This window comes from Platalea leucorodia (genome assembly GCF_965183815.1).
Source record: "Platalea leucorodia genome assembly, chromosome: 1".
In the NCBI taxonomy this organism is placed as follows: Eukaryota; Metazoa; Chordata; class Aves; order Pelecaniformes; family Threskiornithidae; genus Platalea; species Platalea leucorodia.
In genome coordinates, this window is record NC_138823.1 from 45,212,436 (window position 1) to 45,236,347 (window position 23,912).

General features: G+C 35.3%; 1 protein-coding gene across 1 annotated transcript in view; it reads right to left on the reverse strand.

Moving 5' to 3' along the window:
• Positions 1-23,912, reverse strand: part of SNTG1 (syntrophin gamma 1) — a gene marked incomplete at both ends in the record, with an annotated part of 163,496 nt that overhangs the window by 18,959 nt on the left and 120,625 nt on the right. Inside the window, 2 exons of the mRNA XM_082310700.1 lie at positions 4,594-4,686; positions 10,675-10,827. Coding sequence (XP_082166826.1) covers positions 4,594-4,686; positions 10,675-10,827 — 246 coding nt within the window. The remainder of the gene's footprint in view (positions 1-4,593; positions 4,687-10,674; positions 10,828-23,912) is intronic.

A 23,912-nucleotide genomic window follows, 5' to 3' on the forward strand; every position in this document is an offset into this window, starting at 1 on the left:
AACACTTCTACTGTGAAGAAAGGCTGAGAGAGTTGAGGTTCTTCAGCTTGGAGAAGAGAAGGCTCTGGGGACACCTTATTGCAGCCTTTCAATACCTAAAGAGGGCTTATAAGAAAGAGAGAGAAAGATTTTTTATCAAGGCCTACAGTGACAAGACAAGGGGCAACGTTTTTAAACTAAAAGAGGGTGGGTTTAAATTGGACATAAGAAAGAAATTTTTTATGATGAGGGTGGTGAGACACTGGAACAGGTTGCCCTGAGAAGTGTTGAATGTCCCAACACTGGAAGTTGAAAGATAATAGTTTGCACTGATTTTTCAAATACTGACTGTAAAATTTCATACAATTTATAAAAAATTAGATGTAAATATTTTTTTCATGAACAGCAAGACATTTAAATACTGTTTTTGTCTTTAATACTGAGTTTGTTAATTCATGTGACAGTTACTAGGACTTCTTTACAGTCTTAATGCACGAATGTATATGTAAATATTAACAAGATATAGATAATTTAATTTAAACTTTATTCATGTTTTCCTTGTCCTGCAAACTGTTTTCTATTTTTCATTGTTTTCTCAGATCTTTCTTGGAAAAGAGATTTTGAACTCCTGCTTCATATGAACTCCTTCATTAGGTGGAGAAATAATACTTTTAGCTTATGTGACTAAATACTAGTTTGTTTCAGTTTATGTGAGTATAGCAATATCGTTGAAGAACATTTCCAGCATAGACACAACCTACACCTGCCATCACCATAATGAAGATAGCTGGATAAATTTTTGGCTGAGAGAATCGCAATCTTTATCTTTGCATAAAATGATGGAGAGTACATAATGGTTTTCCTATTTATGTACTCATTAAAATGTGGTTGACACACTTCAGGCAGATTTGAGACAAGTTTTCATCCTATGGCTTGTTTGACAATTTCAAATGTAGCAGCCACTTGGCAACAGATTATGTTGCATTATATAGTATTGTTTCTCTTCTCTTCTAATGTGATTACATTAGAGCCATCCTCATCATCTCACACTGCCTAATGCCTGATTACCTAACTAAACAATATGTCCTCTTTTATATCCATGGTGCCATACTTTATTCTAACATACAAACTAACTGAGGTGCAACACTGCAGGTAGGTTTCTGAGGATAACAACTGCATGCTGCTTACAACACTGAAAGTTTTAAGGTAACACAACCTGCTTCAAGAATAAAAGAATATAATGAGTTTTGGGGCACCAAAAGAATCGCATTACATGTTCGATGAAACATTTGTGAGATGAATGAAGGAGTTTTCCCAAAGACTGGTGAACAGTGATAGGAAGACCTGCAAGACAGTATGACTAGCATATGTGACACATAGCTCTTAATGACAATTGCCAGAAGAATATTCTCCAAGATGCTTTTGCACGTTGCTTATATAACTAAAATATTTATTATTCTTGTCGGTTTTATGCTTTAAAGACTCCATTTTGGGAGGTCTGGATTTGTAAGTGAGAGGAAAAAAAAGGTCTTGAGGTCTTCATATTTTAAGTCTGTAATGAGTTTAATAGTCTCGGTTATTGCTATCCAGTTATTTTCTTGAATTTCCAATGTACAGGTTCTCCATGCCTACTGAATAGATTAGTATGTGGCATATCTCTGGTATGCATGCTATCTAATAGATCAGGCATTTTTAACACCGTGCCTTTATCTTAAACTGTACTCTCTGCTTGCCTTTCTGTATCAAAAAAAAAAAAAAAAAAAAAAAAAAGAAACAAAGCCCGAAACCTTCAGGATTCTCCATGTACTGACTCCTGAACTTTACCAGCATGCTCCCTCCCTCCATTCAGGAAAACGAACCCCACTTTTAAAAGAAAAATCAGCAAGCATTAAGGCAAAATTGATTTTATCAGTCTAAAATGAAAACACAGAAAGTGCAAGAAATGCAGAGAAAACATGGACAGTGCAAGCGGAAAAGGTGGAAGGGGAAGGAGTATTTTTTCAGGAGGAATCAATTCTGCCACAGCATGCAGCTCCTGGGTGGTGTCAGGAGCTTTGAGGACCAGAGTGACACAGGAGGGGGTTGGTGATAGATTTGACAGATCAGAAGGAGCCCCCTGCTCTTCCTTGCAGCCTGTATGTAAGTGTGGTGAATGAGTGATACCAACTGAGAGATTTCTAAGGCTGCGCTGCATCTGATAAATGTTTTGTGGGCTGCTACCCACTGCAAGGCTGGCAAGAGAGAATGAGGAGGAGCAGGACAATACGTCAGTTGCAGATTATGCAAAATGTACTACATTTTCTCTAGTTAAAACTACAGTCTATTCACTGCAATAAGAATGTCTTTCCTCCAGTTGATGAGGAATTCCAGCCTTGTCTGTTCTGTCCACATAATGCCTATGAAGCCCTTCCATTCCTGAAGGAAATCCCTTCACACCTCTGCTACCCTTTCACACTTTGATGAAACCTCTTTCAGATTCTGTAAATGTGTCCTCTTTCATCAGTATTTAGAGCCTCGAGATCCTCAGACATGCAGCTGTGGTTAATGTTTGGCTTAAAATTTCAGAACTTTTTGGATGCTGAGGCTAGATGCCACCCCAGAAGGAACAAGTTCATTCCATGGTTTCATGGCTTTACAGATGAAGGGGAGAGGAAAAAGTAAAATTGCCTCATACTCTTACAATGCTTTATGGGCCTTCTCAAGCTTGGGAGACCTGGAAGATGGAAAATTCCTTCTTGGCTTTCTTCTGGTTGTCATCAAGTCATCAAAGCTTCACTCCAGCGGTCTTGCATTGTGGATCTTCTGCTACTTGGCTGTGCAGTGTGGTTTCAGTTTGAGTAGGTTCCCACCCTACCTAGTCAGGACTCTTCTGGCTTGAAATGGAAGTCAGATGCTAATTTTTTGCTGCACTTGTTTTAGTGTTGGAGTTTATCATGTATTTTTAGTCGTACCTATGTGACTTGCTAGGGAACATGAGGCAGCAGAAAGAGGAGAGAAGAGCTGAATGCAAATGTGCTGGCAATGCTAACAATTGCCTTAGTGTTTCAGTAGTCAATTTTAATACTTGAAATATTTTTCTGCTCTTTGCTATGAAAGAAAAAAAAAAACTATTTGTGAGGGCAAAGAAGAATATGTTTTATAAGTAATATTGTTCACCAAGATGATGTCTCCAGAAATTTTATACAACTGAAAAGGCACAATGACTTATTTGAGAAAGCAAGGCAGTGAAGTTATATCTCTACTAGAGCTTTTTTCTATATCTGGAAATCTGCTGTACATCTTCTAAGGGCATACCAAAATGGTACCAAACCCTTCAGCCATGGCAACATGTATGAAGTAAGTTGTGCTTGTGCTTTGCTATCTGAAATTTGGTGAGTGCTTGTACTGCAGATAATGGCTGTGAAAGAGTCTGAAGTCTTTTGAGAATCAGAGATGTGCAAGAGCTTTGAAGGAGAAGCAAATTACCTTTTTACAAAGGCATTGCTATAATATTATTGGAGGGTGGGGGGAAACCTATACATTTTTTTCTGAGCCACTGCATTTTAATTCTGTTGCACTGATTTTTTGTGTAATACCTCCTAAGTTGACAGTCACATATTTCATTGAAGAATCATACAAGACTATTTGCTTAACAAAAAGAAATATCTATACACAAGTATTTGAATTTCAAATTCACTGCACCGTGTGCAAAAAAACAGTAGAATGGAGTGTGAAGAAAAAAAGCGTTCTGATTAGTGGAGTAATGTGGTGGGAAGGTTTGACCTCAGACAGAGGATAGGAGCATATTCTAGAGAGAAAGGGCATTTTCAGCAATTGCTGGTGGCAATGCTGCAGCATCTCAAAGGAAAACAGGTATTGAAGAGAAGTGGAACTCAGAAAAAATATTTTACATTCTCCCATAACAGCAGTGTGAAGTAGTAGCAATAAAGCCTGCTTACATTTTAGTACTCGTTAGCAATTAGTGCAAATGCAAACATACATAGGCTTTTGATGATTTTACTGAGATTTGGACTTGCATTAATATAATCTGGGAATTGATGCCATATTATTCACTTGATACAGCAAGCTATTTCATCAGTTGTACTGAGCTTTCTTAAGGCTGACGGGAAAAGCATGAGACATACAGACCGTAGCTGATTTCTGTTTTTACAGACACCTGAATAAAAATATCTAAAACATAAACTGAGAATTGCTGTAATAACACACACTCCTACCCATGAAACAGAAGAAGAGAAAGGCAGGTTCTTTTCAAAGCTCACAGCTCAGCTTGAAACCAAGAAGATTATTTCCTCTCAAACCCAAGGATGCACCCGTGAAAGAAACATCAAACTGAATCAGTCTGGGCTTTCATGTGAAATTAAAGAATGAAGACTCGATGCTTGTTTCAGATTGATATTGGTATTGACTTTTCAATAACAAGCACATAACAGAATACAACTTCTCATCATTTAGAAATCATCCCCGAGTTTAAACTAAAGCATGAGAGATTTGACAAGAGATGATCTGTTGTGATAACAAAAAGAAGTACATTTTAAGGATGTACTACTTAACCCAAAATACAAGAAATAATGAGGAATAATAATAATGTAATGGAAGCAAGTCCTAGAACTTTACCTTGGTGGCAGCATCAAAACAGACAAAGCCCATGCTAAAGTCAATGGTAAGTCCCATAAGATGACTCTCCAAAACACATGCATACGTCTTGCACTGTTAAAAAAAAAAGCAGAGAAGGTAGTTACCACAGAACACATTTCTTCAAATTCTTTCTAGGACCAGTATTTCTGTGTCTTTATTCTAATGTTTATATATCTCAAAATTATTATCAGAAATAAGTCATTTGTGTGTAAATAGGTCAATTTATTGCCAGTGCATTTCAAATAAAAGGATTTATATCATTGATGAAGTTTTCTAAGTATTATAAAAAGAGGCTTTGCTTCCATTAGGGAAAAAATAAATCAGAATCAGAATTGCCTCAGTGGTTTACCAATGACAACTGCTAAAAGGGAAGTTTCATTATTTTCAAACTCCCTTATTTGTTTTGGTACCTAGTAACTTCCTCTAACGTTAATATATTCCTTTTAGTTTTTTAAGAAAAAAATAAATGCATTTGTAAAATAGCTCTTTGGTATGCTGTTTAATGTGGTTTTGCGTTGTTCTAAATCTCAGTGAAAAAGGTAGTATTTCATACCATGTAGCACTTGATGTAATCATGCAAAATACTTTTTTTGCTTCAGCTAGTGGACCAACATATCTCAAAAGTCTCTGTGAGAAACTTGAAATCCTGAAAGACTTTCTTATTCTATGATTTTTAAATCTATGCATCTATTTATTTCCATAACATCACTTACAATACATGCTGTAAGACATCTGCTAGTGTCGTTTTGAGGATCAAAACTATTGCTGTGCCTGAAGGCTGACTTCAGGTGCAAAATGACAAGCTTGTATTTTTCATCACAAAATATGCAAAAAAATTAAAACATTTCCAAATCTGATATAAGTTCTTTAAAGAAATCATTCTTATTTTGTAGAAATTTTTCCCTCCAGGTTAGAAGAAATATATTCTTCAAATGTAGCTGCTAAGTATACAAAATGAGAACAAAGACTTCCATGATCTATAATGTGTAAAAGAATATAAATTGTAAACATGGGGACAATGTAAGTTACTAAATTACCAGTGTTACAAAAGTATGTATTATTGTTTTTGGCATTTTGATTATCAAGGATAAATCACATGCCTTTACTTAGATATTCTTTGGGTGGACTCTTTGGATTGTAAATGGTCTTCCCCAGAACACAAGAAGCTGAAAGGCTCATTAACAGGTTCTAAGAGTTGAAATAGTCATTGTAATGAAGGAAAATGGAAAAGTTCATAGCAATATAGATTCTTTGGTATTTAAAATTTGACTTTCTTACCCTTCAATATAGATTTCTTTTCTGAATTGAAATATTTGAGTGAATTGCTTTCATTGATCAAATCAGGTCTCAACTACATACAAACAGCTGTTGGTTAATCTTTGTGCACACACCCTGAAGCTCTAGAATCCACGTTTCAAACACAGTGATATCCATCACTGAAGCTGAAGGACACTCTCTGTTAGATATCAGTGGGGCAGAAGTGCAGCGTTTAAGTCGCAAAGCATGGCCATCTATAACTCAGAAGTAAAAACAATCCATGACATGTGCCTTACAAGACGATTTTGTGTTACTGCTGAGTAACAGTAAATCATATGTTGCTGTGTGATCCACCAAAGGTGTTCAAAAAGCTATAACTGTCCATCGGTAAATGAAAGGTTTCCTACTGCTGCTGTTGAGGTGGAAAGCAGTGACTGGTCTATTCTTGTAGCTTCCAACACTGAAAGAACTTTATGTACTTCACTACATGTATAAAATCTGAATTCATACAGTATAGAGGTACACTTGGTCATTATAACTATTAATGCATAAACCTTCAAAATTTTTAATTACAAAACCAATGATTCAGCTCTGTGGTGTCGCAGTCATACGGTATTTGTGTTTATATTAGCAAATAAAAGTGGCTTCTTTTTGGAGCAGCTACACCATAAAACTGCTATGAATATGTAAACTTTGATCATAAATCAGTGTTGTTAGAAAAGGAGAGGATATTGCCTTTGGCAACATCTCATTAGTAGAAGAGAAGAGTGTAAAGTAATATATTTCATGGTGACTTGCTACTTAATGAATTCACATATGCAAAAATGTTCAGGTTTCGCATGCAAAGCAAAAAATATACAGTTTTGTAGAATTATCTTGCTAACTTCCTACACAATGTAAACTACATTTTTATTTGTAGACCTCCAAGATATCTAGAACACACATAGAGCCTTTACTGAGAATTAAAATTTGGCAAGGAGACAGTATATCAGATTTAAAATATGTATTGTCATCTAACTCATCTGACCTCCTACCTCAACATCAGAGGTCAACCTACAATGCGCATTGCAGCACTGCTAGCACAGCTACCTCTGCTTAAGCACAGCACTGTGCCTGGGCTAATTAGCTTCACTGAGAAGTTAAGATTTATGAGAAACAGGACATATCATTCTTGGTTCAATGCTGCACTGACAAAGCAACCTGCTTCCCAGACTGAGGGTTCTTTTTACACAAGGCAGTGCACAGTTTGTGGAGAAATATCATCTAGTTCAGCTCAATGCAGTAGGAAGAAACTGCATTGTAAGGTGCAGACCACCAGTAGTAGCTGATCCTTTACTTATTCTTTACTTACACATAAGCCCAGTCTATGCCCTCAGACCATATATTCCATGATGTTCAAAACAATTCAGAGAAGTAAAAATATGAGAATAACAAAAAGATCTATGGACAGCAAGACTTTAGTTTCTTTGAGGAAGAATGTCCCTTGCTTTATGCATGTGTTGTATGCATTTGCACATAATTCTGGTCATGGGTCAGAGTAGGAATGTGAACTTTTGGATATTCATTAACTCTGTTAAGATTTTTCTCATCTTTATTTTTTTTTTAATTTGCCTTTTAATTCAGACATTTGGAGAAAACAAAAATGCATAAATTATTCCTAGGAGACTTGACAATATAAAATTTCTTATACATTTAACAAACACTTTAAATCATTAAAAGTGACTCAGTATATACTGTGGATGTTTGGCTTTGGTTGCTGATTTCTCACATAGAGCTCATGAAAACCTTATGAAAACTGAGACACCCCCTGCCCAAAAGCAGCAGAAGATATTTCAGCACTCACTTCAGCAGGGGCTGAAGGAGACAACCCAAAGTTGTTCCTTAAATTCTACTCCCTTCATACATACAGTTTAAATTATGGTAAGAATGATAAGTTTTAAGCCTAGTGTAAGCTATCTCTGAAGTGAAGGGAAACCATACTATAAGTCTAAGATTTAATTCAGACTTTCAAACTCAATTCAACTTCAATGGAGACAAATGTTAAAGTACTGTAGCAGCAGCTTACACAATAATCCTTATATTAGGGAACAAACAACTACAATACAAACAAGAAGCACAGCAAGAAAAAAATTCATGAGGAAGTGGTGAAAATTTTAGCATAAAGTAGCAGGAACACAAAGGGAACCTGACAATCATATGTAATTGCACATCATTATGCAAGCTAGAGTAGTCTCAGATTCTTCATATAACAATGCTGTGAGACAGGAAGGAAAAAGGATCTCCATTTCAACTAAATTTTTTTTCTTTTAATAGGTATTTATGAAAATGGATTAGCATCTCTTACTCCTCTAAAGAAAACTAACTACAGAGTGACTGTAACACACCACAATGGCACCACTACAATACTGTACCACATATTATTGCTAAACTATTATCAGCTTGACTCTCTCTCCTCTAATATATTTCTTTCAAAAAGAAAAAAAAAACAACAACAACAAAACCCTGCCTAATTTTTGTTTTAGGTATGCCTCTGGCAAAAGTTATGAATTAGGCTTAAACAGAATTTATTACATATTTATAGTGAGGCATTTTTAAAATATTTTAATTTGTGATGTATTCTTTAGAATTACATCAGAATAGGGTCCTGATTAACCTCTTATGGAGGTTAATGCCAATTTATACTCATTGAGTAACTCTGTTATTTGTATGATTATGGAATAGTACCTAACACATTTGAATGATTTTAAATGGCAGTTTTAAACTGCAGTTATATTTTCAAAATGATGTGATTTCATAGTAAGACAAACCTGCACACAGCTGGATTATCATTCACTTGAAATATGAATATTCATATGAATATGATTGCATAAAACACAATTTTAGTAAAAATGTACACTTGATATCTCGATTTTGAACCTGTCACCTTTTTTTATCACAGAGCAATGAAAGAACTTGTCAGAGACAAATTATACCACTACTTAGTCAAACCAGATTTCATCTGAATCTGCAAATTAGTGGATGAAAGCAGTATTGGATTGCTGAAAGAAAATGAGGAGGCCGAGACTAGTTATATTACAAATTAATATTCTGTTTTTTTTTCCAAACTGAGATATAGAAAGAGAGGCAAGAAAATAAAGAAAAAAACATGAAATCATAAGTGTGAGCTCCACAATAATAATCTATCATGAGAAGCCTCTTTGTCCACCTTCACAAATTTGCTATAATCAAATCAGTCTCAGGAAATCATTACTTTGAGTTCATAATTGCTACTCTGAAGATCGGTAAAGTGAAAAGAAAGGTGGAAAGGTTAAGATTAATCTGAGGTTAAGATTATTGGGGAAGTTCTTTTTGGGAAACATGGGGGCAATTTTGAATATATGTAATTCTAGAACCCAAGAGAAAAATCTAAACAAGGAACGCTACAGTACGAATCAATATTAGAGAACAACAAATATGAAGTGGTTTCTGGGCTAAAAGTTATTCAAGAAAATTGCCATATATTCTTTTACTGATGGCACAGTAGTGCTTCTACAAACAATGTTGCAGTCAGTTATATGAAAAAGACAAAGCATCTCAAATATTTAGTAGCAGGGGATATATATTGTTGCAATTTTTATACAGAAAAACTACACTTCTTTTTTCAGCATGACAATCAGAGTTCAAAAGGTAAGAATAGCTCCTGTAAAAGGTAGCAGAGTGCATGAACTTAAAGATAAAAGTTGAACTTTCTTTGACTCCTTCTCCAACAAAGGTAATATGCATTAAAACTGACAGCAGTGTAGTTCTTGCAAAATGGAACATCATTAGTATATGCTAATTCAGTCCATCTGCATGTGTCAGTTTATAGGTCAGAAGAGGGCTAATATATAACTAACTAGCAACTTGTCTAAATAAAAAAATGTCAGTGCTTGCGTTCCCAGGACGATGCAGAAAATGAGTGCAGGGAAAGTGAGCATTAGCCAATACTTGCACAGGCTAATGTGCTAATACAACTTCTGTAGGTGTGTATACAGAATAAATCATGGCAATGTCAACTAAAGCTGTTCCAACCACATTTATTTCTTATGATTAGAACATCAATATAACAAATCAGGTGAATTATAATTGCAGTGTTGTTTTGTTTTTTTTTTTCTCTTATTTTAAATAATAATAATAATAAAAAAAACACGACTTTTTGGTCACGTGAGAAAAACAGAGTTAACTTTAAACACTCAGATATGTAATTTTGCTATAAAAATTCACTAGTTATCTGTACCCGAATGTAATCCATCTCTGCTCTGTCGTCTGACAATTGAGTAAATACACAAGAAACAAGAAATGTGTGAAAAAAGAATAAAGTATATCTGAGGTACAATTTTGTTCTTGTTTGCATTCAATAAGTGCTCTCACTAAGTGTACTCTCATTCCTGATTATTACAAGGGCAATTTAATTCCTGCAAGGTTCTCTTATGTTATCCAATAACAAATAAAGTAGCATGTAAGACAGTGGGTAAGAATATCTAAACAGCTGGTTTTGTCCCTGATCTATGGATTGTTTTTCATCTTCTGTCCATGAACTCTAGTTAACAAACACATATAACCTAGTCATAATAACTCAAAGACTGTATTTGAGGTGATGTCTTCTGAATGTTAGATTGCAAGCTGTTTGGGAACACCAAAAGGGTTTTTATGCAATTACATACATAAAAAATAAAAATTTGAGAGCTGCAGTACATCAGAGAATTTCTTAAATTGCATCATTATTTCACATAGACCTAACTTGTTAATGTACCAAAAGATAGTCATCAAGGCAGTTGTTCTCACCTGTATCCTTTCAACTTCTAAAAAAGTTGCTGTTTGGAAGGCTTTTTCCCATAGTGTTAGGTCAGACTCTAGTTCCACAGAAAAGTAAAGATCCTCTCCAGATTCAGACTGGACACTGAAGCAATGTTTCCGCCGGTCCAGTAGATCACTGTCCTGATGAAAACCTGAAGTTATATAATCTGGCATACATCAATTAATATTTTTAATTGCAAAAAATCTATGCCTCAAACCTAGCATTTTAAAATGTCATTTTTAGTGATACAACACTGCAACTACTGCAGTTGTATCAATAACTACTAAATATCTGTAACTACTGCAATACAATACAACACAACAACTACTGAGAGCTGAGGAACTGAAAATTAGGGGTTTGGTATAAACATTGACACTTCAATGAATTTTAAACAGGACACCTATATTCAGAATGGTACAGAACAACATAGCATATCTGGCATAACTTCCAATATTTTAACAAATCACTTCTCAAAAACGTTACCAGCTACACACTTTTAAATTAGAGAAATTCTGTAAAAGGTGTCCTCTTTTTATTCACATGAGAGGAACACAAATATCAGCTTCTCTGACCTATTTGACTCACTCACCCTACTCTGGAAGGCTGGTCAAAGGAAGCAAGAGATTTATTTAAGCAGCATGAGAAGTCCATCTGTCCTATTTTCCCTATAGAGGCTAGACAAAACAAGCTCATATTTCTGGTGGCCTAGAAAATCCAACATAAAATTTGTCTATAGCTGAATACTGCTAGTAGAGACTATAGTGGCTGCCAGTGGTTAGGATGCTGGCTTTGGACCTGGAGGAGGAAGTTACTTTTGGCTTTACTGTCAACACACCACCACACAATGGATATCAGGTTAAAAATATATAATATTTAATGATTGCTAGCATTTGTAGTTGGCACTAAATCAAAGAATAACCAAGTTAATCAGGAAATCCGTCACTAAAATGTTTTTCAATTTTTTTATTTTTTTTTTTAATACGGGATGCTTTATGCTAAAATTCTGGCATGCAATTCGTCCTTGTGAAAAATACACTTGCAGAAACAGTTTTAATTAATTTTGTCCCTACTACAGCAAAGCAGCTGTCGCAAGGCACAAGCTCACCAGCTGCTCTTGCAAATACATCTGGAAATTTCAGTATATGTAGCTTTGGTGCAATTTCTACAATGCTACCCCATAGCAGAGGGTACAGTTGAGATCAGTAAAGGAGACTCACAGGACAGTATTGCCTTCTGGTTATACACAACTTGAATAGACCAAGGGGACCGTAACCAGCTGATACAAGCTAGAAGAGCACCTTACATTGTTCAAGACAGCTCTCTCTGGGGCAGAGAACCAGGAACCTAAAGCTGACTGAGAATGGAAATATGTAAAACAGGAATCTGTATGAAACTATTACTTTCAGGCAGATGAGTAGGCAATGGTAGAGTAAGCACTGTTTCCCTCTTTCTTTTCATTCAGTAGACATGTGACAGACCTGCTCAAGAAAGCCAGTGCAGCATGTATTCATGAATGCTCCTGGTTCAAAACTGCTTTACAGTTTCTAGAAGAATCAGCTATGGAGGCAACATACCTGCTCTTTGCAATCTCCATGACAAAACTGAGTTGCTCAGATTTTAAAATGACCAGTCACTGTGGAACAATCTGCTTCCTTAATTCTATCAGGTTCTAAACTTTTAGTAGCTCAATAGCATTAAGTCATGGATGGAAAAATCAGAATGAACATAGGCTGCTAGATCTTAAAAACAGCATTCCTGAAAAGATTAATATTCTCACAGATTTTTTTCCAAGTACTCAGAGGACTGTGTAGTTGAACTAGTTAGATACAGCTAAATAATAGCCTATGTTTTATGACAAATATTTTTGCCTTTTTTTTTTTTCTTTCTTTTTTCTTTCTAATCATGTCCTTCTGCTAAAACTAAAATGTCAATTCTGTTCACAGTATGTTTTGAACAGCATTCAAAAAAGAGGTCATAATGCCTAGGCTGTTGTTAATGACACCTGTGCTCTACTGCACACTCAGCCTCAAAGCACACAGAGCAGCAGCACTGTGACAAGTGTTTAATCTTGTGGACATATGTAGCAACATAAAACATATCATCTAGCACCTAACTATACAAACCTCATCAACAGGAACTGGATGAGTGAAAACACTGGCGAACCCTCACTCCTACAGGGAAGAAAAGCTACTTTGTATAGTATAACAGCACTTCTTGTCTAACAGGTCTTAAGCAGGGTCTTAAACTCATTACACTCCTAGAGCTACACCTGATTGAATGGGCCTGTTGGTCTATAACCAAATGGACCTATTCAGCATGGAGTCTGACAAAACTCGTGTGTAAGGTACATATCTTTCCCAGGGAAGGTTTTAGTTCTTCATAGCTACAACCTCAGAAGAAACTAAAAATATTTTGAACTCATCTTCACCTATTCTTGACAACGGTCAGTAGCGAACACTTAATTATTACTAATGCAAACTCTTAAACCTTATTTGAAACAAGACTATGGCACTATGTGGGATCACAAGAATCACTGTCATTAAAGCAACTGAAGTAATAGCTCCTTTTTTCAAATGGGAGGAAGTTTAGTGCAGTGCTCAGTTCTAGAACACATATCTCTATTTAGCTGGGCATGATTAAGGCTTGATGCTTTTAATTTACATTTTTAGACTCTCCCATTCTTACAGGCTTTTCTCCTATTGAGAAGAATATGCTGGCTATGAAAAAGGGAAGAGTTCTCATGTAGACTGTGAAAAATTAGATGTTGAAAGTTTTACTGAGATTGATCTCTGTTAAAATGTGTTTGAAAAATGCAAAAATCTCAGAAAAGTCTTTGAAGTGACTAAATAAAAGCTTGTGCATTTTATTATCAACATTGCTAACAATAATTGTACTAGATTTTACTAAGCATTGCATCAAACCTAGAGGATGAAAAGAGAAAGAAGAGGTAAATGGGATCTACAATATTAATCCATGTTTTTGCTATTTATATATGATAATGAGAATATTCTTTGATTTAGAAAAGGTCTAATCAATACTAGGGAGTGTTTCCCCTCAGTGGTTTACATATAAAAATTTTAGAATATTTCAACTACTATATCATATTGTGACAAACAACACACATAATGTACTCATTTATTATTGGAATTTACATTTTGTGAAGTTCTTATTTGCAATGAAAACAAAATTCAACATTTCCACAGAAATATTAATTCTCCACAGAATAATAATTTCATTGTTTAACTAGTTCTAATGTATGTACTTGTGATTTTGACATCCATGCCTATGGTTAAGTCCATGGTAAGAAAAGTTCAAGTCAAATATATTTAAATGTTCTACTTTAGTTTTAAAAAAATTGCTGACATACGTATGAGGTATTCCTTTCCTTCTTAATGGCATTTCATTCTACTTGTAGAAATAATGTGGTGCAAGGCTCCTTTTAGTACTACTTCTGCTCCTTTTTGCTGCAAGATCTTTCTTTAGTTTTTAATTTGTTCTCAGACATTTAAAAAGTGAAATCTGTATTCCAAATTTATAGATCTAACCATGTTTCCATTTGTACAATGGATAACTGCAGGAAACAATATGTAGGCAAAGCTAAAGGATAGCTATCCAAATGCCCTTGTAAAGGTAGGAATTTAAAGCAAAATTTTTTCTTAGGAATCCAACTGAATATTGTCCAGAAGTCTCTGCAAATTTAAGATAAACTTGTCAGGAGTCTCAAAAACAGGGCTGGATTAAGCAGGAATCTTCATTAATTAACTTTTACCAAATGGCTATTTTAGCTAAAATATGAAATGTCATTCTGCTCATTTAAGAATCTGCTATGACCCTGTATTTTTATAATCACTTACTAGTCAATGATGGACATGAGCCAATTTCATGTTGATTTTTTAAGAACTCTTTCATACTGTTAATGATTAGCTGTACCATTTGCCCCTGATGTTCTCAATGTGAATTAATACAGATTCTCTGAAGAGGAACAGTCATGAAACTTGTAGCAGTATGCTAATTCCCTACTGGAAGGAAAGTAGTCCTGCTGAAGGATGGGCTGTGAGGAAAGTCCTTGGCTGACACCCAGCTTCAGGGTAATACAGCATCTCTGCTGACAGGATGGTATGACTCCTGCTTGCCTAATTAATAATGATGTCCATGTTAAGTGAGAGTAATAAATTTGTCTAAGGGAACTAAGCATGGCACATTAGGCAGGTCCTTTCAAATTAAGGCAGAATGCTTCTTTATCACTAAGTAGTGACATTGCCTTCTCTTCTGCAGAGGTAATCTTTTCTCTTTTGAAAGACTGTCCTCTCCAGAAGCAGTGCTGCTCCTTTTTGATTACTTGTGTCTTTTCATTTTATGTATGATGAATGCATTAAATACTTATATTTGGCTATTATTTAAATCCTCTAAGATGTAAGAGACCCTCAACTTCTACTATCATCAGTGAGAGCTGAGTTGTTCTATTCTACAAAGGTCTGTGCAATAGAAAACACAGCTAGGCCTACCAGTTTCATGCTCATGGCATGATTTTTACCCAGGACGTGCTCAAGAACTGTCTGGAAGTCTGGTTTGCCTGTAAACTTATATGCAATATACAGAGTAATTTGGTGATGAAACTGTAAATATTAGTGACACTGGCAAGCAGTTTTTGACATGAACAACAATTCATGTAAGATGTTCAAAAGCATCCTAATCAGAGTTGTATACCTAAACAGACAAAATAGACTTTGACTTTTGAGATAATTTTATCTCAGCTGTTAAAATGAGGTAAACATTAATGTTTGTGATATTAATTATAATAATTCTTAATAATACACAGATGAGAAAACAAACAAAACCTGTTTTCTTTGTTGACTAGTTTCGACAGTCCTGCAAAAAGAAATGTCGTATAATAACCAAGATTCAAACCTAGCACCTAAATTCACTGAAGATAAAAACCATTCTCCCATCAATTCAAGAGTGCAATAACTCCAAGATGACTGTAAAAATTAATCACATCATGCCTTTACACTTGCTGGCATCAGTGCCCTGACTATTTTACTCTTTGTGTCTCCTTTCACTTATCAGCTCCATCTACATAAACATACATCCTTCTTTCTAAGGGATTCTAATGATTTACTTCTTTATCTGAAACTGGGAACACTTTTCTTGAGCATCACCATTAGTTGCTATGGAGATGGTTCTAATAGCATTTACAGGCAGCAGGGAACAGATTCACTCCAGAGTGAAAAAAAGATACTGCTTGTCCAACATATCCTCATTAATCAAGTAATAAAGAAAAAACGACCCATGCAGGCATGCACGTGTTTGTACATATCTCATCTCATTTGCACCCTTCTGAATTTTAATGTTAAAAAATGGAAGAAAAATGTTGAAATTGCATGTATATATATATATGCATTTAAATAAGCACAGAATGCCAGCTAAACTAAAACCGGACAGAATATTTTTCAATGTCCAGATTTTATGAAAATATATTTTCTCAAGGGGAAAAATAATTATAATTACAGGATAAATTTTAGTTTCAACTAAATATCCATTAGAAAGACCTGTCTGATTGCTGAGAGAAATAGAGATGTTCATTCCCTGTAATCTATTAGGTACAGCAGTAAGCTCGAATTACTTTCCTATTCTGCCTGAATAGGAAAATTAATTTCCTATTCTGCCTAATTAAAAGGTGATGCAGTCTCAAAGACCTTCATCTGAATCAGAGCAAGAGTCTGAACACAGGTTTCTCCTGAGCCAGTGCCATAATTGTGCCTATTTCTTAATGACCTCCACTCAGAAATGTGTTTAATGCTATATGAGGAAAATTTTCAAAATTTTCATAATCCAGACTAATCTTTTGGGGAAAGACATTATTCTAATACTTTCCAGGGAAGCACTGGTGGTTATTTTCTGCTAAAGAGAAATCAGGGACTAATGTAATTACAAACAGAGATTAAAAACATGTGCTGATCATCTCTTTGGAGAGTTATTAAGGTTTTGTACCTCTCCAAACTTTGAGGCATTATTTGCTGGAAATTAAGTTTAAGAACAGATTCCAGAAGAGTAAACATAATGATAATAGATAGCAATGCTAAAGAGTGATCCTATCTTTTCATTCTGAGCCCTCGTTTACAGCTTTCTCAAATTTAAATAGTTGTAGCTAGGTTTTTTTCCATGCTAGTTGCCTGCCTGAGGATATTTTTTATTTTCATGTTATAGTTAAAACAGCTGAATCAGTTCTGTAAAATAAATTAGGAAAAGCAATGAAATTGGTTTGCCCATGTTAAAAACAAAGAAACAAACAGACAAGCAGAACCACCCCCCAAAACTGCTTTTCGGGCTGCTCTGGGGTCTCTGTTCTTTGGAATGGCAATAACTGCTTCAGGGATGGAAGAAAACTTTTGTTGCTCTTGAAAAAAAAAATACAAGTTAAGATTTACTGAAAAATTTAGATGTTCTGGGCAAAATTTGGCTGTTACCGTTTTGAATATTTCATTCTGGACAGGCTCCAGCCTCATGATCTGTAGGAAGAGAAGAACCTTCCCTACTTTTCCCAGCTGTTAGGGGATGTTATGCTACTAGTCATGGGAAATGAGAACAGGATACACTATTTCTCCTTCAAGAGGCTATGTACCTCTTCAAGAAGAGAAAAAAGCACCTGACTCAAAACCAGAAGTGGACAGAGAAATTATGTGGAAGAAAAGTCCTTATAATTCTCACATGATGAAATTTTTGTGGGTTTTTTTGTTGTTGTTTTTTCCAACTTTAGATGCATTTGTTATAAAGGTAGGAAAAGGTCTTTTAAAGGTCTTCCTCATGAAGGACACAATTATTGGAAGGATAAGAATTAAATCTGATTAAATAAAAGGCTGGAAAATTACCCACCAAATTGATTATTCATTATAATTAAAGCATTACTTACATGACTGCATACTCTTTTTTTTTTTTTCCTTCTTTTTCAACAGAATTCCTTACTTACTCAAATAGCTTGTTAATACATTACGGCAGGCTGAGAATAGATTAGAGTAGAATAGTGAAAGCATTTGTGTTGGATATCAATATGTCAGCAAATTTGTACCAGCAAATGTGTAGAAAATGGTATTTTACATGTACTTGTTAATCGTGCTCTGAAAAAAATTCAAAGTGCCTATGGAAAAGAAGATCCTATCATAAAACAAAATAAAAATTTGTTAGGAAATTAATATTTCTGTTTTCAGTGTTGGCTCTGGCTATTGAGAGTAAGTAATATGTAGACTTCCACTGTGAAGACAATGCACCAAAGGAAATTTTGAATAGTTGTATAGACAGTTGAATAGACAGGAACAATTTATTTCATATAAGGAATGGGACACAGATACAATAAAAAAATACAGTGTGATCACTGTTGCATGAAATCCTATAATCCTAAATCCTTTATGCAAAAAACCTGCACATCTTATGCTAAATTTAATTATTGCAATAGTCAGAAAGAAAGACAGGAGAAAAACTCAAATAATTAAAGAATGTGACCAGAAAACAAGAGAAAATTGATAAATTAGAGAAAAATATTACAGAAAAATCTACCAAAATTGATGTATCAGAACATATTAGTGGATAAAATACAGAAATGATGCATCACTCCAACCTTGACAAATGCCCTGACTAGACTAAGTCAATGAAAGGAAACCTTCTCCAACTTTGGATAACTCTTGAATATCTGGGATGCAAGACATATACTTGTCTTTCCCGAGTATCCTCATTCAGTATTTATACTTCACACCTTATTTCTGTTCTTTTTCATCATTCCTTTTGCCTGTATGCTGAAACTTGAATTTGGCTTTGCCTGCCTTTCAAGGATATTGCAACACCACTGTGGGGCTCATAACTAGACAGGCAGCAAAAAGCAATTTCTTAGAAGAAGGAAACACTGATGTCTTTAACCAACAGAGAGGTTGCAGGAGTCATTTAAACATGTATTTTCTGCATCTGTTATCCTTTTTCTTTTCCTCTGTGTGTTTATCTTGTTATTTCTTCCAGGAAGCAGGATCAGACTCTGAGATTGGCAGCTCCAGCCCAACACAACTGACTCATTTTTTCCCCAAAAGGTGAGAGTTTATAGTACCCTAATATTGCTTAAAAAATGTCAAAAAGGTTTTTTTTCTTTAAAATAAAAAGAAACCCCTCTAAAGTTAAAGGGAAACAGAAAAAGCCTTACTTGATAACTTTAAATTTCAAATATTGTTTGTCCTTCCTTTTCTGAATCAAATAAAAAATTAACAAGCCTTTATACAGTGGCAGTTGTCATGCATCTAATAACACTGCCCCTTTGCTTTCCAAAAAGACTCTTACATGGTGCTGTACGTTTACAGGAACATCAACATCTTTAACACACAGGGCTCATTAAATTTGTCCAAATTAACACACCACGGATTAGCAATTGTAACACTATGTACATCTCACTACAAGAAGGACATCGAGGTGCTGGAGCGTGTCCAGAGAAGGGCAATGAAGTTGGTGAAGGGTCTAGAGAACAAGTCTTACGAGGAGTGGCTGAGGGAGCTGGGGTTGTTTAGTCTGGAGAAGAGGAGGTTGAGGGGAGACCTTATTGCTCTCTACAGCTACCTGAAAGGAGGTTGTAGCGAGGTGGGGGTTGGTCTCTTCTCCCTAGTAACGAGTGATAGGATGAGAGGAAACGGTCTCAAGCTGCGCCAGGGGAAGTTTAGGTTAGATATTAGGAAAAACTTCTTCACCGAAAGTGTAGTCAGGCATTGGAACAGGCTGCCCAGGGAAGTGGTTGAGTCCCCAACCCTAGAGGTATTTAAAGGACGGATAGACGTGGTGCTCAAGGACATGGTATAGTGATGGACTTAACAGTGCTAGGTTAACAGTTGGACTCGATGATCTTAAGGGTCTTTTCCAACCTTAATGATTCTATGATTCTATGATTCTATGTTGAAGAGAAATGAACTGACATCACATACAGAATCACAGAAAATATGGATGATTGGGCCAGAGGTGTGATCATCTACTACATATCTCTATGCAAGGTAGGAGCAGCTACATGCCAGCTTATGCTTATAAGGATCCAGTGATGGAAATTCAAGTCTCATCAGGAGCTCTATTTCAGTACTGAATGATACTAGCACCTGAGAATTTTTTCTTTATCGTATAACTGAAGCCAACTTAATGATGGTCTTAATGTCAGTGATCATGGAGATAATTTATGACTTTTACTATTTTTCTTATCTTATAAGACAAATGTAATTCTAGTTAGAGTGGGAACAGATCCTCTTTTCTTCAGAAACATTAAATACTCTTACATATAGAAGAGGAAGCAAACACTCAACAGTTTAGCACTTTTTCCAAGAACTGGCACCTGGCTAAACCCTGGCTGAAAATCTAATTTTCCCTGGATGCAGCATTAACCTATTCATTATTTATGCCTCCTAAGCAGTTTTGAGTACGTGTGAAGTACTTTAGTGGCATCACATCGGGATGCAAGTCTCAGCCATTGAGCAAACTATATTAATGATAGACCTCAAAATACGTTGTGTACCTTCACTTTATATGTTTATGTGTCTATTGGCATTAATTTTAAAATTTATCTGAATATATAAACATTTTCAGTAGTTTCCCATGCTTTTTATATCACCCTTTTCCCATACTTGACTTATTGGAAATGGAGAACAAAATTACAGGAAATTTAAGTGGGAAAATTACCATAACTGCATTTGAGGATTTTACACACACTAACAGCTAAATAAGGAAGGAAACACAAGTCTTCTGAGACTCTAAGTTGGTCCTGATTAATATAGTAAGAAAATTATAGTTGCACTGATGTGAATGATACCAGCTATAAACATCAATGATTTACCATCCTGACATATTGCTGGCATAGACTGCCTTTCACAATTATCCACACATTTCATTTCAGAGCTGATCTGACACCTGAATATGTTTCCTGTTTTAAGTGTGCTTTTTATTGCAAAACTCCAAATATTTTTGCATGACACATTAAAGATAGAAGGCAGGTGACTGAACTATAGAAAACATTTTCTCACAATTAAGAGGAGATGCTTGGATGAAGCTGAAGAACATTAGTAAATCAAGCAAACAAGGCAAACTTCCTTACAGAGAAGTGCAATCTTTTATATTATTCTTCATAATTTACTTGAAAAATTTAATAAACTTTTCCCTACCCCCCATATGGAAAAATTACTTAAATATTTGTTATTTACCAATTTATTAAAGATACTTAAACGTTGTAAAATATACACACTTACATACGCACACACACGCACAGACACTCAAAACACACACGTTAAAACTGTATATCAAAAATATAAGAGGTACCAAAAAGACATATACAGTTCAACCAGCTTTGAAGTACTGAACAGGAGAAGGCCATCTGCCCGTTTCTGAAGCTAGTAATATAATTACCTGCTTTTCTGGCATATTGAAGATTTGACCAATCATAACATTGGAATTAGTTGGCTGTTAATGGGGCTTTACCCCTCAATAGGGTGAAACAAGCTTCTTCCAGAATAAATTAGAAATATTTATTCATAGAAAATTCTACCACCAATTCTGTTGAAAATGACTTATAGATGCATTTTAATGTCAGAAATGGTATTATTTTAGATTACCTTGCCTGACAAATTGCTTAACGCAGATCACAGATTTTCATTCACATGCCAGTGTCACTGTTACACTAGCATCAGTTTAAATAAAACTGGTGGTAAAAAAAGTGGTTTAAAAGCTATCAACTTCTCTTACCAGTACCTTCCACTCATTAATCATCAGAATTTTTACAGTTTCTAACGTCTTCCCAATTTGAACTTGCCTGACTTTGATTTCTACTCACTCTTTCTTTTTACCTGTTTCTTTTTAGTGTTAAAGAGTCCTTCAGTGCCTTACATTTTCCCTCTGTTAAGGTACTTCCACCCCATAATCAACAGACCTATTGAATTTTTAATAAATTACTTTGTACACTTATCAATTTATGTATTTACCCCACCAGGACTTAAGTTATTTGCATCTCCATAAATGTTCCTTTTACATCAAACATAGCTCACTGCTGTTTGCCATTATTTCACAATGAATAATTTAATCCAATATAATTAAGATGTGACTTTTGTACTCAGCCTGCTTTACCTACTTTGCATGTCAAACATTATTACTTCAACCAAAAAACCTTGACAATGGAGAGCTTTATGCTTACGAGATATGTATTTTTACACGGTATTTTGAAAACTTTCTACAGAACCTTTTTTTACAATCCATGGTTGTTTTAGTAGTGTATGAATGTGATTGTCAGGGTTTGGTTTTTTTTTTTATACCTTTTAATATTTTTTTACTATCTAAGATTGTAAATATTGAATTAGAGGATCAGTGCTCCTTTGCTGAATTTATGTCAATAAAACTGTTTTTCACACAGTCAAAAGACAGCTTTTTATAATCTACTTTTATACTTCTTCAAATTTTAATGGTCTTCCTAATTATTTAGAAGGTCCTAATCACATTAAAAATATTGTACATGACAAGAGTCAGAGCCTTTGGAATGGATGCTAAAGGAGAAAGCACACTCCACACATGCAGGCACTATGAAAAAAAACATTGGCCAGGGTGGCAGATGAGTTCTGAGTTTTATTTAACATGTTTGGACTATATTCCCTTCCTGACGATTAAATCAGTGAAGTCCTCTGCTGGGGTAGTCATTAATATTTACTTAGTGTTTTAATATTTTTACTGTCACCAGAAGTGGTAGTATTCTCTCATACTGAAACACTGAAATATTAATGTGTATTCAGTAGGATCTGGCAGTTCATGTTCTCCACTGTAGCATTTCTGTCATGAAGAGAAACTTAGAGCAATCTTTCTGAGGAAAATTACAATTCTATTTAAAAAGACAAACTTAAGGTAGTAAGTCTCTGCAATCAAAACTGCTCTTGTGAAGTTCATCAGAATTTTAGCCAGAATTAAGGAGTGGAAGAAGGAGAAAAAATGCTTTCAGATAGATTTAGTAAAGTCCTGTCCTTGTGCCACAAGTGACAGCTATGGAAGTTGCCAGTATACAGCAGGAGGAAATACCAGCATGCTTGGGTGAAAGATGCATCCTAGTTTCTAACAATTGTAAAGCTAAATATGGAAAATTTATTTTAAACATCTCATTCCAATCTAAGCAAGCCATGTAATGCAGATACATTTTGATTTGTAAGTAAGTGTTGTGATATTTAGTAATTCACTTTGACAAAGAACACATGACCCAAGACCATGTTCTTTCTGGTTCTACGGAGGTGTTGCAGCAGTCCTGACCAACACACTCACTCCTGCATGCAGATAATAAATCTTCTGCTCCTTCTCAGGACACCCAACAGCCTGACCAATGTAGAAGGAAATATGCTTTGGAAACATTAATTCTAAAGCACTACTTCTCAATCCTGGGCAAATTTGTATGAAGGTTAGCACAGACCACTTGCAAGTCCTTCTACTTAAAGTTAATTTTAGCCACAGAAACTGTATCTATACTAACAAATTAAGCATGTATGGGACTGTTCGTTGACACTATAGCCAGCTGGCAAGGACCAGACCACATCCATGTTATGAAACTCTTTATCCCCCTAAAACAGGGTGCTCACATGCAAAAGCTCATTACAAATGCTCCTTCACCCATGATAACTCTCAAGCTACACCAGGAATTGTTTGGGAGAGTTCTAGATGGTCCATTTGGCCCAAAATCCATGGTAGTGATCATCCTAAAATAAATTAAGAATATAGATGATGTCTTTCCACCATCTGGGAATGTTCTATGATATTTTATCCTAGTGAAGTGTGGCCTGAACAATTTGAATTTAGCCGAGACTATGGAAATAAACCCACTTCAGAGACACTGAATGATGATATTGTCCTGCAAACAGGCATTACTTTCTTCCTGGATTTATCTCTGCCCAATGACATGTGATTGTCTCTTCTGAAGTAGAAACACAGAATAATTCTATATCTTCTCAATTTTCCTCAAAAGAATGACATGAACTCAGTCTCTGCCATGGAAGAACAGGAAGTGCAGAAGAGGGAACACTCTGTGGTAGAAGAGCCCAGGTTTCTTAATTTTTTCATTGGGTTTCCTGAGCTATCATGCTGTCTGTCAATCTCTGAGAATATAATAGCTTCAAACCCTGCTAGCCTGCACTTTTGCCATTCAACTCATTCTCCAAGGAAAACAAATTTATAATGAAAGTAGCATGTGTGGTACTATAGA